Source organism: Xiphias gladius, chromosome 8 (assembly GCF_016859285.1).
Source record: "Xiphias gladius isolate SHS-SW01 ecotype Sanya breed wild chromosome 8, ASM1685928v1, whole genome shotgun sequence".
Taxonomy (NCBI): Eukaryota; Metazoa; Chordata; class Actinopteri; order Istiophoriformes; family Xiphiidae; genus Xiphias; species Xiphias gladius.
In genome coordinates this window covers 30,136,357-30,154,231 of record NC_053407.1, presented here as the reverse complement: position 1 = coordinate 30,154,231, position 17,875 = coordinate 30,136,357, and the positions used below count along the sequence as shown (strand labels likewise).

The 17,875-nt window shown below is 47.4% G+C and overlaps 1 protein-coding gene across 1 annotated transcript in view; it reads left to right on the top strand.

The window, feature by feature from the left end:
- Positions 1-17,875, top strand: part of spg11 (SPG11 vesicle trafficking associated, spatacsin) — a 32,135-nt gene that overhangs the window by 6,658 nt on the left and 7,602 nt on the right. The window contains exons 7-30 of the mRNA XM_040132775.1: positions 28-173; positions 356-485; positions 773-928; positions 1,061-1,236; positions 1,325-1,501; positions 2,354-2,425; positions 2,911-3,038; positions 3,343-3,524; positions 3,649-3,844; positions 4,915-5,118; positions 5,268-5,374; positions 6,001-6,146; positions 7,416-7,580; positions 7,852-7,918; positions 8,238-8,400; positions 8,539-8,747; positions 9,558-9,666; positions 10,729-10,888; positions 11,347-11,625; positions 13,053-13,253; positions 13,806-13,913; positions 14,704-14,869; positions 15,175-15,389; positions 16,067-16,811. Coding sequence (XP_039988709.1) covers positions 28-173; positions 356-485; positions 773-928; positions 1,061-1,236; positions 1,325-1,501; positions 2,354-2,425; positions 2,911-3,038; positions 3,343-3,524; positions 3,649-3,844; positions 4,915-5,118; positions 5,268-5,374; positions 6,001-6,146; positions 7,416-7,580; positions 7,852-7,918; positions 8,238-8,400; positions 8,539-8,747; positions 9,558-9,666; positions 10,729-10,888; positions 11,347-11,625; positions 13,053-13,253; positions 13,806-13,913; positions 14,704-14,869; positions 15,175-15,389; positions 16,067-16,811 — 4,407 coding nt within the window. The remainder of the gene's footprint in view (positions 1-27; positions 174-355; positions 486-772; positions 929-1,060; positions 1,237-1,324; positions 1,502-2,353; positions 2,426-2,910; positions 3,039-3,342; positions 3,525-3,648; positions 3,845-4,914; positions 5,119-5,267; positions 5,375-6,000; positions 6,147-7,415; positions 7,581-7,851; positions 7,919-8,237; positions 8,401-8,538; positions 8,748-9,557; positions 9,667-10,728; positions 10,889-11,346; positions 11,626-13,052; positions 13,254-13,805; positions 13,914-14,703; positions 14,870-15,174; positions 15,390-16,066; positions 16,812-17,875) is intronic.

The following is a 17,875-nucleotide window of genomic DNA, read 5'->3' as shown; positions in this document are numbered from 1 at the left end:
CCTCTGTCTGCCTGTCTGGGTCTTCAGAGGCCGGTCTGTTCGAGGTCTTGTTCTCAGTTTCCCAGCAGGACTTGCTCAGCAGGTTGATGCTGTTTGGCAGCGCGGCAACGGTAGATGCGGTGTGTCACCTGAACAGCTGGGGGCGCTGCTCCATCCCCATCCACGCCCTGCAGGTAGGGGGCAACGCTCACCTTTACTGACATAGCGCGCCTCTCCTCTACTTACAGAGGAGACTCCTGCAATATGACTCGTTGTTAGAAATGTACCAGCGAGATATCGGGACGACTTTTAGACGGCCTTTAGATTCACACGGTCTCCCTGCTGTTTACTTGAAAGCTGGTTTGCGTTATTGCAGGCTGGACTGAAGAACCGTCAGCTGGATACGGTCGATTTCTACCTGAAGAGCAAAGAAAACGTGCTGAGCCCCGCGACGGCATTCGGTGCCGCTGATCAGCCAGCAGCCTCCACGCCGAGCCTGACAGACAGTACGTATACAGCCCCCAGAACTACGAACTCTTTATAAAATGCAACCGTAGTTTTTTTCACAGTTATTATATTTTAAGCCTAGAAACAGCTCAGAGATGTGTTACTGTCTTGACTTTTATAATCTTCCATTTTAAAGCCGCGTGTTGTATCGTATACAAATTATTCCAGTAGTGGCTTTAATCATCGCGGTTCCATACGTGTTGATGTAGGTAAAAGCTGCGTGTGTTACATCTGTCGTGTGTAGTTCATGTCGCTGACCTGCGTGCACGCGCGCGCGTGTGTGCAGGTGTCCGCGAGTTGCGTCCTGCGTTGGACCTGCTGTGCTCGGCTGTCAGAGACTCAAACTGTGAAGCTCAGAGCCGACAGTTCTCAGAGCAGCTGCTCAACATCACCCTGAGCTTCGTCAACACACAGATCCGCTGCGTGCTGTCAAGCACACACCGTAAGGCCACACACACACACACACACACACACACACACAGACAGACACACCTCAGTCCTGTCCAACATACACAGCTGCAGATGGTTATTTACATTTTAAGTTGTAGTTAAAGCTGGTCTGTTGCGTTTGCAGATGAGGATGCAGGCGTACGGAGCTGCGTGGACGTTCTGGACCAGTACGTCACCGAGCTGCGGCGCTACATGAAGCGGTTTCCCTGGCCCCCAGGGAGCGACACCTCCGGCACCGGCTCTGCTGCTCCTGCTCAGGAGGAGGCGCAGGAGGACCAGTGGGAGCAGCTCCCAACAGAGGTCACACGTAGTCACATAGTTACAATTTCCGTCTTTGCTTTTGTGTCAAACCTTCCCTTCACGCTTCATAACCGTGTGCGTGCTGCAGGAAGTGGTCCGCCAGTCCATCCTGACCAATCAGATCCCCAGAGCTCAGGCCGTCCTGAGGAGGCGGAGCTGCCCAGAGCAGCGTCTGTCGGCTCTGCGGATGGAGGGTCAGCGGCAGGTCTTCTCCTGCCTGCAGCGCCGAGACCTGCAGACCGCCAATACACTCCTCATTAACATGGTCAGAACACCTCAGCCGATCAAACTGTCTGTTATCCGTTATATTATTCTTCTACATGTCGAAAGGCTAACGTTGGCTGTGCTAACATGTTGAAAGTTGCATGGCAGGTGTCAGTATCTTACAGTCCAACATTTGAAAACGCGTATTGACGGAATAGTTCAACATTTTAGGAAACAGGAGAACAGAGATACCGTGCCAGGGAGGTCGGTTACTGTAGAGGATTTGGCGCGTTCACCAGCACGGTGAGCAGGGGGTACTTTAGAACGCTTAGTGTCAAGAGTTTGTGCTCGTCCTCAGAGTCATAACTCAGCTGACGCACGTCTACGGGTTCAGCGAGACATCCCGTGGATATCATTACCTCCGATGTCCATCGCAAATAAACGTCCTTGAAATCATCTTAGAGATCACAGCGAAGAGATGCTCCCAATAACGGCGGAACTTGCCTGAAAATCAGCAGGTTTCTAAGTGAAGTAAGTTACGTTAAGTAATCTAGTGATAGTTGTTTGTACATCCACGATCACACTAGCAGACGGGAACTTCCAATAGGTCATTCGGCATAAAATGTATTGGTGGCAACTAACTGACTCCATCGCAACGTTATACTCCCTGTTCACGTCCCCCAGATTATGGGAACTGTAGCTCCCATGGGGGTATGTTCTCATCTCACACTCAAAAATGAAGTGTACTCCAAAATGTTCCTTCAGCCTAGAGTATGAGAGCATCCTGACGTGAGCATTCAGCTCAAAGACGGCTGAGTACGTGTCCTTTAAAATCCAAGTAAAGTCAAATCGACAGAAGCCTTTTGTCATTTTGGTCAAATATGAAGCTGTAGTTGTGTTTTTCTGTTTTCAGGGCTTCAGTGTGAAGAAGCAGCTCCACAGCATCTGCCTTTACACTGATGACAAGGACCTGAGGGAGTTTGTGGTGAGTCTGGGAAGTCACAGGAAACCCAACAGATACAATATGTCCCTGACGGCGTCATTGCTTCCTCTCTGTCTTTAATACATTCCTATATTTCACCATAAAGTAATATTTGGCTCAGATTGAAGTCTTGTTCTAGGTTTCTCTGTCTAACATGAACCCAACACATATCTGGGTGCTCTCCAATGTTTCAGAAAGTTTCGGTTGGTAATTTCAGAAGGGTTCTTGCAGATCATAAAGGTTCGGATGGGGAGGCGTAGGATCAGAAACTCCAAGGAGTCCTGCAGACTGTCCATCAGTTTCAGCTGAGGACTACCCATGTTTCTGACCGATAGAGATTTTGTTCCTTTTGTTCCAGTCTATAAACTCTTAACCGCCCGGGATATAATCTAAGGGAAAGGCAGGTTTTTCTTAAAACGCTGGTTGACGAGATTTCACCCGGCTGCTTTAACGAGTCTCTGTGGGCCTCTGATTGGTTGCTGGGTCAGGTGGAGGAGCTGTCAAGGCGGAGTTATTTTCCTAAGGAGGAGATGCAGAGTGTGGCGTTCATAAGGGAGATGGAAGGGTTGGGATCACTGCCTGCATCCCGCTACCCTGCCAATACCACATCACAAAGGTAAAGATGGCCTGTCGCTGCAGGACGAATCCTCTATCTGAGCACCCTCGTTAGTTTCCTCCGCTGAGTCTCCTTTGTTCCGTCTGTTTGGTTCTTCTGTTCCTTTTTATCTGCTTTGTCTGTCCTGAACCTCTTTAACTCCTCTGAATATTCCCTTTATGTCCTTTCTCTTATATCCTCTGCTCCTCTATGAAAATTGAACAAAATCTCTCTCTTTTTTTATTATTTCAGCTCCTGCATATGAATGAAGTCTCTGTCTTGACCTTGAGAACCCTCACTGTCCTCTCACTTTCCTTCTCTCCAGGGTTGTTCAGATGGTCGCTGGGGAGACAGGAGCTGGTGAGGAGGTTCTGGAGGAGCTGGCGGGACAGAGGAGGAGGTCTGACGAGGAGGGGGGGCTCTGGAGGAACCTCAGATTGGACTGGGTGAGGAACTGGGACGAGAGCTGCCAGACCACCGTCCTCCTGTCCAGGCTCCAGCACACGGGTATACCACTACATCACCGAGTGACTCAAACCATTTTAAATGTCTTTTAAATGTCCTAATTCTGCTTGTTTGGACGATTTCACACATTTTTAAAAGACTTCTGCTTGTGTTTTTGGATCGTTAGAGTTAAGTTCCTGTGACCCTGCGGTGTTGTGGCGTTACCTGACCGCCCTCCATGACCAGGGCCGGGTGGTCAACTGGATCCAGAACCGGGAGACCAGCGACGCCTCCCTGTGGCCGGAGTTAGCCCCAGAACTGGTCAACGACAACACACTCTGCAGCACCTACATGAGGGAGAACATCCTGGACCTGCTGGCCAGGTACAGCAGCTGTTTTCACCACTGAGGACCTTGGTTATTCCACAGTTGTTGATTGGTGGAATTTTGGGAAATAAGGTGGCATTTAACAGGGAACTGTCAAGACGGAAGTTCTTAACATTTTTATGCCTCCACGCCAGCGGCAGCCGTGGCCCGGGGCATTATGTTTTTGGGTTGTCCGTGCGTCCGACCCATTCTTGTGAACACGATATCTCAGGAACGCCGTGAGAGAATTTCTTCAAATTTGGCACCAACGTCCACTTGCACTCAAGGATGAACTGATTAAAATTTGGTGGTCAAAGGTCAAAGATCCAGGTTGCTGTGACATCAGTGTTCTGCAAAAACACAAGGCTGTAGCTCAGAAACAGAAAGGGAGATTGTGGCCATATTTCACATTCGGTCAGATACTGAAATGGTGACACTACTTTTGGGCGCCCACCTTCAATCTGCGGCGACGGTATAGATCTTCTGTACCGCCGAGTTGAGAAGTCTTCACTTACGTGTATTTTGTGAGTCTGGACACACGTGGATATGAACTGCAGCCTGACTGGCTGGCGGAGACGTACGGTTTGGTTTTAAGGCTGTACCCTAAATGATGACCCTGAGTCAAACCTCGGTCAGCCGGTCAAAGCACCGGACCTTTTCCTCACCATGTCGTGGTGACGTGAGCGACGCAGAAAAACATCAGGGCATTGTGTTGTCTCTAACTTTCTAGTGATGACTGTGGGGGACGGTGGCAGTAACGACAGCAGCCACGCACTTGGAGAAAGGTTTTGTAGCAGGCTAGGATTTTGTAACTGAACTATGATCAGATGAACACTTTTATTCAGCAAAGACAAACAAAATCTCAAACATCGAGCAACTTCTCTGTCCACATGAAGTTACGCACGCCAACTTAAGGCCTTAAAAAGTATAAAACGTCACATATGAACTCAAATCAGATGGACATCACTATTCTGGGTTTTGAAATTGAAGTTTTTGAGTTGCCAGATTCCCGGCTTTAAGAATTTTGGAAACCCTCACAGGCTTCCTGATTTGTTTATCTGGGTCTATGTCTGAATGTTTTCATCCAGGACGGGCCTGTTCATCCCAGAGGAGCTGTCAGATTTGGAGCAGCTGCTGTGGAGGCTGGCTCAGGGCGGAGGGGTGATGGCTTCGTCTCCTCCCATCCCTCAGTACCGCTCTTCCCTCGGCCTCGACCTCCACAGCCTCTTCATCACCTTCTGTCTGGATCACGGCCTGCAGTACCTGCTCTACACCTACCTGGAGCACTACAGGTGTGTGTTGACAAGATGACCTGTACTTGTTCACCGTTGTTAGAGTGTTTCTTTGATTGTATTTCAGTTTTACAGCTACTCGGTTCATTATAAAATATCACTTAGTAAGTTAATTGGCTGCTAATGAGCCGTGTGTCTCCGTTCCACAGATTGACACCCAGAAACTGCCTTCTCCTGACCAATAAGAGCTTGTCTGAGAGTCAGCCCTGGTTTGAGATGCTGGTGAAGATCCAGGAGATCACCAGAGATCTGTCAGGTACCGGACTACTGCGGATTAATTCGTGTCATTGAAAGTTTATGAAACAATAACGCCAAACGTTCTGTGGTTGCAGCTGCTCCGTTGGGAGGATTTGCTGCCTTTCTCTGATTTATATCTTTGTAAACTGACCATCTTTGGGTTTTGGTCTGTCGGTCAGACAAATGACATCCCCTCATTCTTCCTCATTCTGTGGAACGGAGATCGTCATTTTTCATTATTTTGTGATATTAAAAAAATAAATAAATAAAAAAAGAATTGACGAAGTAATTGATGGTGAAAATATTCACTATTTGCAGCCAAAGTTTAAGTCAGTTTAGTTACAGTACTTTCATTTTTGACATCAGATCAAAGAAAAACAAGATTAAATGATGAGAATGATAAATAAAATAATAAAAAAGACTGGAACAAATGAAAATAGTTTGCATCAGCTCCACATAGACAAAGTTAATTCAGTTTATTTTAGCATAGTTTCATTCATTTTACCTCAGTTACATTGTGCTTAGTTCATTTAGGTTATTTTTTAATTTATATTTACATGAAGCACCTTCTGCATACAAGTCAAAAAATAGGAAAAGACTGCCATTTTGCTCCTTTTCACTGGCTCCGTCTGTCTGTTGTTCCAGACCCAGGACTGGTCTTCCAGGCCAGTTTAACCAGTGCTCAGGTGCTGCTACCAGGCAGCCAGGCGTCTCTCAGCAGTCTGCTGTTAGAGGGACACAGTTTGCTGGCCCTGGCTGCCATCATGTTCGCCCCCGGAGGAATCGACCAGGTAAACAGAAACTCTGCCTTACTGTAAAAGCCCAACTCACACCCACGTGAAATGTCCGCATGTGACTCTACCTCTGCTAATAGTGTGAAATTAGATCATGTAATTCATTGGAAAGAGTTGTTCATTTCAGCTTTTAATGCATCGATGATGCACTGATTTGAAATGAAACAGAGATGCGGTGTGCTGAGTTCGGATACAGAGCCTGAAGCACAGTAGCAGCAGGGAGGATAGTTAGTTCAGTTCATTTTGTGGTCAGTGAAAAAAAAAAAATATATATATATAAACAGCAGATACAACAGGCATAAACCAAGTATGATGATAACACCACGGAATTTCATGTGATGATAATTCCTCAGCTAAGATGAAAGTTCAGCTCAGAATGAGCTTCTACCCGAGTCTTTTATTAAAGATAAAAAGAAAGGAAGGAAATGTTCCAGCAGGGTTACCTCTCTTTCAGTGGGCTGGAACAGCTGACACTGTTCGAGAGAGAGGTGCTCCCAGCGTCCTTTTGTGCACATGCCATGTATTTACTGCGTCTCGAGTGTAGCAGAGCACAGACGGGCGACAAATGAAAGGAGAACTCTGAAAAAATTCCCGGCACGAGCGGTTTGATGAATATTGAAACGACGTGATTCGTGTGCTGTGGCCTTGAACCAAGGCTCAACTAATACAGCATTGCACTCCTAATGTTATGGGACAGTTGGGACACAAATGATCAAAATTGATTAAGCAGAACCAGAGGTTTTTTTAATTTTAATCCACAAAGTCTCCTTCCTTATCAAAACCTGGCGCTCGCATGACCCACGATGCACCTCGACCACAGGCAGTGATCGGCAGCGTGCGGGATCCTTTGGTGTCTTCACGGTCCAGAGTTTTTTGTTCCTACGCACGAATCAACAAGACTTTGTGCTGTGCAAGAAACTTGGCTCTGATTGTTACCTGCTGAGTTTTTACAAAAAATGAAAAGAAAGTGGCAAAAAAACCAGTGAGAGTTGGGACAGGATGCGCGTTCTACCCAATTCAGTCGTCATGAATTTAAGCTTCATTGAAAGTTAATGCTTGATCAGCTGGACGTGTATTGTGTACAACTCCATAAGACCACAGCTGTCACACCACCGCAGCTTTCCCTACTGGCATCCCTGGGACTTGCAAATAACGGAGACAAATATGACTCGAGGAAATCGACCGTCCACTGAGATGTCTTCTACGGTGTGATGTAAAACAAAGTTTGCCTGCCCAAACAGTCTTCTCATTGCTTCCTGTGTGCAGGTGGTGGTTCAGGGTGAACGGTCCGGCAGGTCAGGGACGACAGTCGACCCTCAGCTCCTGAAGATGGCGCTGGCCCCCCACTCCAAGCTGAAGGCTGCCCTCTTCCCTGCCGGGCCCCGGGGAAGCAGCCCGTCCTCCGACATCTCCGTCTACCACCTCTTGCAGGTACGCTTCCACCAGTCAGCCCCGCTTCTCACTAAAGTATTAAACTTACAGGGGGCGTTTAGTAAAGTGTTCCAACCTGTGCTCACGCTGCTCTGCTCCCCTGTGGTGTCGGCTTTAAACTCTCACCCTGAAATCCTCTGTAGAAATGCAGGCACCTCTCAGCATATCAGTCATCCTGCTTGTTACAGTAGGTTGTGTGCATTTTGACCGTATGTTGCAGCCAAGCTGAAAGCATATGAAGTCGTTTATACCGAGCCGGTGTGTTTTCTAGTCGCTCCATCCTCTGGACCCGTCCAGGCTGTTTGGCTGGCAGGCGGCTAACACCCTCAACTCCACCGGTAAGCTCCAGATATCAGCTTTAAGGTCCCCACAAGGTCACGAGCCCGATGAACCACCCAGCCCAGGCTGAACCAGCGACTTGAAAAAACATTGTGATGCATGTGGAGGCTCGTTTTTACCTGAACTATGTCTAGAGATTCTGCTCTCGTTGGAATTATTTGCTGTATTAACTTTTTTGGTAGGTGGCTCTGTTAAAGTAGTCGCAGCAACGGCAGCAGTAGAAGTGAAAATACAAATGAGACAGTAAAATAGAGCTCGGGCAGAGTAAAGCTGTGCATACATTTTTTTTTTCTTGGTGGGGGGGGTCTTTCTCCACAGAGATGTCCGAGCTGCCTCACTTCTCCAGCCCTCACCTGGTCAGCAGGTTTGCTCTGGTGGAGAACCTGGACTTCCTGTACTACCTCCGTCATGGCCGGCCGTCCTTCGCCTACGCCACCTTCCTCGTCCAGCAGCTGAGCAGCTGCAGTGACGTAAGGCTGCTGTGAGTATGAGACGCCGAAGACTACAGGCGTTCAGCTCAGGACAGGCTAGTCGAGTCTAGCGAGATGATGACTGGAAGAGGAGAGGAGGAAAAAGCCTTGTTCCGCTACACAACAGTTGTTGTGTGTGTGTGTTCTAGGTTGCAGCAGGCCTGGCAGCAGGTGTACAGGTTGGCCCTGCAGTGTTTTAATGTGCTACCTGTGGCCTCCGCCGCCGTTTGTTTCTGCGAGCTGCTGGGAGTCTGCAGCCTCAAGCTGAGAGTCGACATCAGAGCCGCGAACGTCATCCTGCAGCACTGGAACCAACACGACACGCGCTCCCCTCCGGCACAGCATCTACACACTCTGGGTAAACATAACACACACACGCACACACGCCGTGTTGGCTGTATACCCACCTCTGGGTAGGGGGATTTATCATATGCCTACCTAAAAATAGCTACCGATTAAAGCGTACCTCTTGCAGACTCCAGACAATCATGTCACCGTCTCTCATGTAGAGTAATCCGTGGCGTGTAACGCAAACAGGAACTTCTGTTCTCTGACTTTAGCCTTTTTTATGGCAGCCCCTCCCCACAGGAAACCCACCGTAAGTACCCTGCTAAATGTTAAAAGACAAGCAGGGGGTCATAATTAGGAAGAGTGCCCCCTGTGACGGTTATACTATTACATATTATACTACTGAATCATTATTACTGATACGTTGGTGTATAAGCAGCATTTTACTGTTGCGGCTGGTTGAGTCGGAGCTAGTTTAAACTCTCTTATATGCTGCTGGGCAGCGAAACCCACAGCTCATCGTGTCTTCTGTTTGTAAAATGTTTATCTGTGAAGAAAATAATGACGAAGGATGTCAGATTAATTACAGCGCAGTAAAAAAGGTACAATATTTCTCTCTGAATTGCTGTGAAGCAGAAGTATGAAATACTCAAGTAAAGTTCAAGTACCTTCTAATTTATACTCTAGTACAGTACTTAGGTAAATGTGCATCACCTTCACATTAAAGGAGTTGCGTAGTTGAGGCTGGTCAGGGAGAGTGGGGAGTCCATTGGAGCTGGAGCATGCCCACCTACCGCTGACGCTAGGTAGACACAACACACACACAACACACACACACCGCTCCGCCACCGCATCTACACACGGATCCGTCTCGTTTCAGTGTCTAAAGGAGTGAAGCTGGCAGAGGCGGAGCCTGGAGCAGCCGAGGAGCTGATTGGCTACCTGGAAGCTGCGGTGACATACAGTCTGGAGCAGAAGGGCGTCGGCAGGTACGCCCCCTCTTCACAATGCCGACGTCGTATCACGTCATTTCCTGTGACTCTTAGCGGCAGCAGAAAATGGCGGAAGAACGTTCACGCACGCGCCTCCTTGTGAAACCTTGATACCTTGGGACTCTTGGTTATGTACTGACTGTGAGCGAGTCGTGTATGTTAGCATGTGGACTGAACCAAGAGAGTTCTACGATAACTCTATTTCTCCTTGTTTGACCTGTTAGCAAGCTACACCTAATTCTCACATTTTATTCAATGCAGAGAAAACCAGAGCTTAATTTGAAACAGGCTTTTAATCACAACTTTCTCTGTTTCCTCTGTGTATTTGATCGTATTTTATTTAGAAATCTGCTCGTTTTAATTTGCTGTTGGTTCTGTGTGATGTCGAAATAGATGTATTTGTCTTGGTAAATGTCAGAATAATGGACATTTTCACAACACTAATTCCATCAGTACAACAAAAGAGTCACGACCTACTCGCCACTCTGCTGATCCGAGTTTCTGAACAGAAGGACTTCCCCCGAGACTAGAGAGCCTTCAGTCACCCAGCCACCCGCATAAAACTGGCCGAAGCCAAAAATCAAAGCCGGGGATGAAAATTCTTTAACACATTAGTTGTTTCCACGGGGGATTAATTATCCAATCAGTCAGCTAGGACATTTGAATCTTTCCGGGGACTCCCTCTGACAAGCACCTTTCAACAACAAGGCAATACAAAGTGCTTTACATTACATTATAACAGGGCAAACATGAATAAGATTTTGGAAGAGAAAAAGAAAATAGAAATAAGCTCAAGAACAGTAAAACAGATTAAACAGGAGCAAAAGAAATGCCAGTGCAAGATGTGAATGAATAGTCCCAAGTTTAATGGAATTAAAGGCAGTGGTGAAAAAAAAGGCTTTAGTCTTTAAAAGGACTGAGAAAAAAAAGTGTGTTCTTCTTGTTAAGTCGGCTGAACTACCGAATCTAAAGGGGGAAAAAGTTGCCTCAGTTGTCCAGAAGTGGTAAAATAAAAAAAGTGTGTGTGTGTGTGTGTGTGTGTGTGTGCGTCCTTATCAGGTCGTCCTATGAGGCAGCTCAGGAGTGGGCGCTGCCCGTTCAGTTCTGTCAACTCCACAGCCTGGAGCTCAGCTCTGTTTACCCCGCCCACTGCGCCGCTGACGGACAGTTCGTCCACTTCCTGTTGTTCGTCCAGCTGCACAACTTCCCGCCCCAGCAGGTGAACACACACCTCCACGGCGTCCGTACTTTAGAGCTCTGTGAGATAACTGGACAGTTTCAGCGCTGTCCTGGACACACACTGTTGCCCTTGTGATCGTGTTGACAATGTTCATGACAGTGAACAAGCTTGTGCTGTCTGCTGCTTGAAGATCAAGGAGAGTGAATAATACGGTAACAAGACTGTTTTTAGGATTTCTGTTTATGCTAAACGAAAGAATGCATCACCTCCTCTGCAGCTCTACAGTTTCATGGCAGGGTCTTAATTTAACCTTAATGCCTGGTTACATCCTGTCGGGCTCAACTACGTCTCTGGTAAAAATTAAAACTTTACATTTAGTGCTAAAAATCATAAAACACGTTGCCTCTCATTTCCTGGATTTTATTTTCTACTGTACTAATATCTCATGCCCTGTCATGTGAACTCCTTCCTCTGGCCATATTTGGCTCTTCCTCCAGGTGAGGACACTGGTGGCTCAGTTTGGACCCACCCTCCAGGCCCACCTGAGTCTGGCGTTTCAGGACCTGCAGGTGTACAATCCGAGGAGAAGCTGTGGCTCTGAAGAGCAGGCGCGGTGTCTGAGCTCAGAGAAGGCCCCTGGGAGTCCGGAGCACCCTAGGGAGCTGTTCCAGGTCCTCCTGCAGAGCCAGGAGGAGGTGTCGGCCTGCAGGTACCTGCTGCAGGAGGCTCTGGTGCAACGCTGTCCGACACTGGCTGTACTGGCCGCCTGTCAACAGGTAAACGGACAAATGGATGTGCACAGTATGTCAGAATAACTTGATCACTACTGAGATCAAAGATATTATTCGTCCACCCACCAACGCCTCACCTTCCACCCGCTGTACCCTGTCGTTCTCTTCCAGGTAAAGTGCACACACGCGCTTCTATGCTGGAGTAACACGCACTGACACCAAGTTTTCAGCATCTCTTCAAGTTTTGGTAATTTAGTAAAATACAACCACAATTTGTGTGCATCACCTTAACAAATAAATTAGCATAGCTTAAATTAAAAAATCAGGTCACAGTGAAAAGACCATGAGAGCATCCTTAGCTTATGTAATGGGACATATTTATGAGTGGGGTGTCATCACATCAAATCCTTCCGATTTCGGATAAAATATCAGAGTCTCGGCTTTAATTTGAGTGGGTTTACGTCAATATTGAAAGAAGCTGTGTGTGAGATTGTTAGTTCAAAAGCTCAGGTGGCTCAGAGTTGACTGAGAGCTGCCGTTTAGATTGAGGTGGAGTTGTGTGTGAGTGTGAGGAGTGAAGAGGTGACCATGCAAGTGAAGAAGATAATGAGGCTCAAACGGAGAAAAAAATCTATCAGACATATTTAAAAGGCAGTTGGTTTGCCAAAATCAACAGTTGGGCACAGGAAAACTCGAAAATGCGAAACGAGCCGTTAGACCGAAGAGCACCAGTCTCGTGGATGAGCAGAAAATCACCGCACGGTGAAGAAAAACCCCTTTATGACTGCACAGCAAGTCCAGAACGGGACGTAGGCGGACATGTTTCCTCGTCAACCATCGAGAGAAGACTTCAGGACCAGAACCTCAGAGGATTCATCACGAGATGCAAACCCCTGGTAAACCTCAAAAACAGGGAGGCCGGGCTGCAGTTCACAAAAACACAAAAAAAGAAACCAGTAGAGTTCTGGAACAAAGTTCAACCAAAATAAACCTCTGTCAAAAAGGAACAGCTCATGACATGAAGCCCCCACCTCATCTGTCATGGCGGTGGTTCTGCTATGACTCGGGCTCAAAGGAACTGACACACTGTCATTTATTGATGATTTCACTGCTGACAGAAGCAACGGGACAAATGCAGAGGTTTACGGGAGCATCCTGTGCTCAGACTAAGCCAAATGCATCAAAACCCTTTGGACGACGTTCCATCATTCAGCAGGACAACGACCTGAAACGTGTGGCCAAAGCAGCCACAGAGCTTTTCAGGCCGAAGAGGTGGAGTATCCTCGACTGGCCGTTGATAGTATCGATGTTCAGCATGTACTGTCTCAAGCAATGATACAGCGAAATATAATCTATCTGATACAGAGTCAGTCGGTCAACGTTTTGGGGCCAGGCGTAATAAAATGTGACTAAAACTAATGTGCGTTCAGTTCCCGCGGTTCGTACCACTAACCAACCTGTTTGATTGACAGGGGGCGGAGCTGCTGCCCTGCCTGTGTGTGTGGGTGTTGACCTCCGTCGATGGTGTCACGGTAGGAGAGGCCACCTCCCACCTGCTCGAGGCCGCCCAGCACCACGAGTGGACCCTGCATGACCTGTCGATCATCTGGAGGACGCTGCTGGAGCGGGGCCACATCAGGCCCCTCCTCCGAGGATTTGAGCTCTTCCAGAGGGTAAAAGCACGAGAGATGATGTTTGGTCATCGACAAGAGATTTGAAAACAGACGAGGGCACCAGTGTGTAGCAGATGTTTGCCGGTCCCACTTATTTAGGTCATGTGCTGGACGAAAGAGTCATGAAACGTGGTTCAGAAAGGATTTTACGCCCTGGATTAGAGCTCCTTCCTTAACACTATATTTAATACAGTTTCCTCACTGAGGTCTTTGCCAGGAAAAATCGGCCTTTCTCACAGAATCCATTACATCTTTTCATTTGGAAAAGGCCTTTTCAAATGCAACATATTATTGAATTTGAGGGGAGTTTTTCCTGTTTTGTCCTTGACTGGACCTTCAGGGATTTGTCTGTTTTTCTTTTAGCCACTTAGATGTTTAAGGCCAAATGTACTTTTCTTTGTACTATTTTTTGGTTAATTTTCTCCTGCCTAATTTACATGAATGTCAGGTGATTATTGGATGAAAGAGACCTGATAATAAATGTCCAGTATTCAAAACAAGATGACTTTGCTAGAAGGCTACAGATATCTTTGGTTTTGGTTTGTCTCTCAGGACTGTCCCCTGGTGTTGGTGCTGAGGATGTTTGAGCTGTGTTGTCACTACAGGAACTTCTCTGAGGCCAAAGCGAAGCTGCTGGACTTTCAAAGGACGCTCATCACGGTGAGTCCGGCCACAGCCCAGTATTAAAAGACACTCGTGCAATATCACTTTAATACAAATCAGCTTGCAAAGACTTAAAACCCGCCTGAGATGCTCTTGGTAATCCATCACAGTAATCGGAGTAGAAATCCAGTCCGGTGGTTCAGTACACTGGGGCATCACCGTTGGGCTCGGTGCCCACGACCGCACGTGTCGCTTATGCCAACTTGGAAACGATGGCTTAGGTCCACAAAGTAAACCAAATATTTACCAATTGCGTGAGAAACAATACAGACTAATGAACACTTATTTAACCCAATTTGTAGCGGCAGAATCCAAATGGAAAATGTTCCGCACTGTCTCTGCCAAAACCTAAAAGCTGTGAATAGATGAAATTTAGCACAGCACGTCCACCACCTGCTTCTGTTTGATCCTCAGCTGATGGAGATTCAACATCCTCCTCACATGCAGCCTGCACTCCATTTAAGCCCGTAGGTAACAAGCGGCGCGCCAACACAGCCAGAGAGCTCGCTTCCGACCACAGCTACGTGGGCCCCTCATGAATCACCACCTCATAGCGGTGCGGGTTTCCCTCTGAACCTAACTCAAAGTCTTGGCGAGGGTATCGGCTCCAGGTAGGATCTCCCAGGTGAAGGACCGGGCTGAAAGCAGTTCAGGGAGTTTCATGAATCAGCCAGGGCGGGAAAGACGCACCTCACAAAGGAACAGGGGAACCGTGACGGGGCCGCCTCTGTTCTGTATGAAGGCAGTGTCCATCCTCTCTAATCCGACGTTCTCTCTACCGATCTAGTTGAGAAACGGCGGTCCAGTACCCTCCGGTGGACTCCCCCTGCAGTGGGTGGAGAGCCAGGCCTCCGTGCTGCTCCTCACTATGCTGCAGCGCTGCCCCTCCCAGTACGACCTGCACCGTCTGCTGCAGCTTCTGGCCGACGTGGACAAACTCCTCAAATCCAACGGTGAGATCGGAGAAACGGTCGCCTCGTAAACTGATCTCAGAGAATAGCTCAGGAGATGACAGGAATTATCAACAGTTGATTATCACCTCAGCAAACCAGCTCCCTCCAACTGCTCAGGATACTCTGCACCAAAATATAAGTTTCTGCCAAAGTTTAGAATGACTTGCTGAAAACCTCTGTTGGATTCATTTGTAATGTGCTCACGGGAGTTTATTTTTGTTTTTGGGTGAATTAATTTCTCATTCTTGTGTGGTTGATCTGCTGCATTTGCGTGTGTGTGTGTGCGTTCATCTGTGCTTGTATAGGTCCAGACTTCAGGAAGCTGAGTCAGCTGAGTCAGTTGCTGCAGGGGTCGGAGGTCAGCCTGTCTCCCAGGCTGCTGCAGTGCAGTTCTCCCTCCGTCCAGCAGGGGGAGTTCCAGGCTGCTGTGGACGCTCTGCAGGCCAGGGGGCACTACAGCCGGGCCAGACAGGTGGCTGTGCTGGCCGGCCTGCCCGTCCACCACCTGCTGCTCAGCCAGGTCTGCTCCACCGCACAGTCCACATCCAGATTTATATTTGCATTGTAGGCTCAGCCAATACAATGTTTTTCTTCAAACACATTCCTATTTTACATTTTCTGATCATTTTTTTCTAACGCTTTCGTTTCACATATATTTTTCATGACATATTAAGAGAAATATTCCTATTTCTATTTGACAGTTTACGATTTTGCCTGATCTAAAATGGGGATAACCATGTCAATCTTTCTTCTTTAATTCTTAGATAGAAATCTCAGAAAGAATCAGTGGTTACCGTGAAACTTACTAAGCACAGTTATGTTCCCCAGAAGACAGAAGACTTTGTCCATCCTTGGCAGAGTTTTCTCAGTAGTGTCGCCATCATGCTTCCGTTGAAGTCAGGGAAGGCACCAGTGTTAACCCCTCGTTCTCTGAATCTGTTCATCGTATCGTTAAGTGTAATGACCATTGCCACTTCTAGGGGCCATTAGAGCTGCTATTAGCTACTTATTTTATCTTTATTTTGTCTGTCACACAATAGATTATTTAATTTGTTTGATTCATTACACGTCTAGATTTAAACAACTGGTTATTCGAAGATAACAGATTCTCCCCACCACACCTCCTAGACCTAGTAAACGTGGTTTTTATGTTAATGATTGGAGTGTTTGACAACATTTTTCCTATCTCTCATGTAGCTACTTCAGGAAGTGAACTCCCAGAAGTCCAAGACACAGTGGAGGAGGCTGGAGACCAGAGTCAGTTTCTGGAAGAAATGTCAGGAGCAGCTGAAGAATGACAGCACTGATCCAGAATCAGCCTCCCAGTTCTTCCTGTCACAGGCTGAAGCCGGGTTTTCAGACTCCTCCAAAGCTGCAGAGGCTCAGACGGAGCTGCTGGATGTCCAGGAGCGCTGCCTGCTGCTCGGCCTCGCCGCTCACTGGCTGTCCCTGCTCAGCCCGGCTCCTGTGGACAAACTGGAGAGCCTGGAGAACAAGCTGTGGATCAGCCGGGTCCGACGGCGTGTCCTCGCCGTCGCCATGGAGAAGGAGAGCGTTTTCAACCTGCCCCCGCCCGCCGTCACACCTGAAATGAACACTTTCGAAGTGCTCATGAAGGAGTTCTCCTTCCGTAACATATCGGCTCTGAATACAGAGAAGTGCCTCGGCCTGGAGGGACTCCCAGGTCCCCCTGAGGAGCAGGAGGAGCTGAATATCAACTCAGGGTTGAGTCCAGAGGAGAGGACTGTTCTGGCTGCACTGATCAGTCAGTTATTAGACGACGGCAGTATCCATGAAGCCAGTCGTATCTGCCGTTATTTCTCCCTGTATCACCCGGACGTGTGGCTGGTGCTGCGCTGCCGAGGCCTGGCATCCGGAGAACTCGACCCCGACCCACTGGAAGAGGCGTCAGAAAGTCTGCCAAGGAAGAGCATTACCAGCTGTAAGCTCCTCCTCGGACCTTCAGTGTACATGTAGTGCAGTTTCGTGTTCGTTCATTTGTTCATAAGGGACAGCATACATTAATCTGTAAATGTGCCAGTGTTAGCCAGCTGGCTAATTTTAGCCGCAGTCCTTTGCTGAGGTGTTTCTGAAACTAATGAAGGGATGGTTCAAATTACAGACAGGAGACGCTGCAGTGAGATGCCATGCAGCCAGCAGAATAGCAGAATAAGTAGTCTCGAGACAGTGCACAAGCCACGCAGAGCAACAGGAGACGGTTAAAGATTAGTAAAGTAATACAGCAACAATATCCACTATTCAGTACATGCAGCCATGAAAGCAACACAGAGCAACAAAGCCCAGCTAGGTTTAGACCCACTCTGTTATCAGAATATATTCTGCTGACTGTTAGATAAGTGCTTCTCATCTGTGCTTTATCAGAAATAAGTAACTCACCGTTCAGTTGTCTTTACTCAAGCTGTGTTTTCCAGTCGGCAGATACGCTTCTGCTTTGCCCAGCGCTGCCGTCCTCACTGGCTGCATAACGGCTCACCTCTTTTTTGTTTTAGCTTTCAGGTCTTTCTCTGTGCACACAAGTAAATGATTGTGAGTCTGGTTGTTGTGAGGTCTCATGGACCCGCTGGCCGTAATGTGGCTGAACAGATCCAGCGTAAATGGTGGTGGTCGGCTGAATTCAGTATAGAGAGGGTGTTGCGGCTTTCGATGTCTCCACTGGAATTAATACATGAATTCTGCCGCGGCATAATTTGGCTCCTCTCCTGATACATCTTCATAGGTCGAAGAAAGTAAATGACAGTGCAGAAATTAAAAGTCATGCATCAAAGTTTTACTTGAGTAAAAGTATAAAAATATTAGCGTCAAAATATACTTAAAAGTACCAAAAGTAAAACTACTCATTATGTAGAATGTCTCATTTCAGAATCATATGTTACTGGACTATGATTGTTGATGCATTAATGTATGTATCACTTTAATGTTGCCGTTGGCTGATTTGAACTACTTCATATACCGTTGGGTAGTCGACTGTATTTTGCATTAATAATC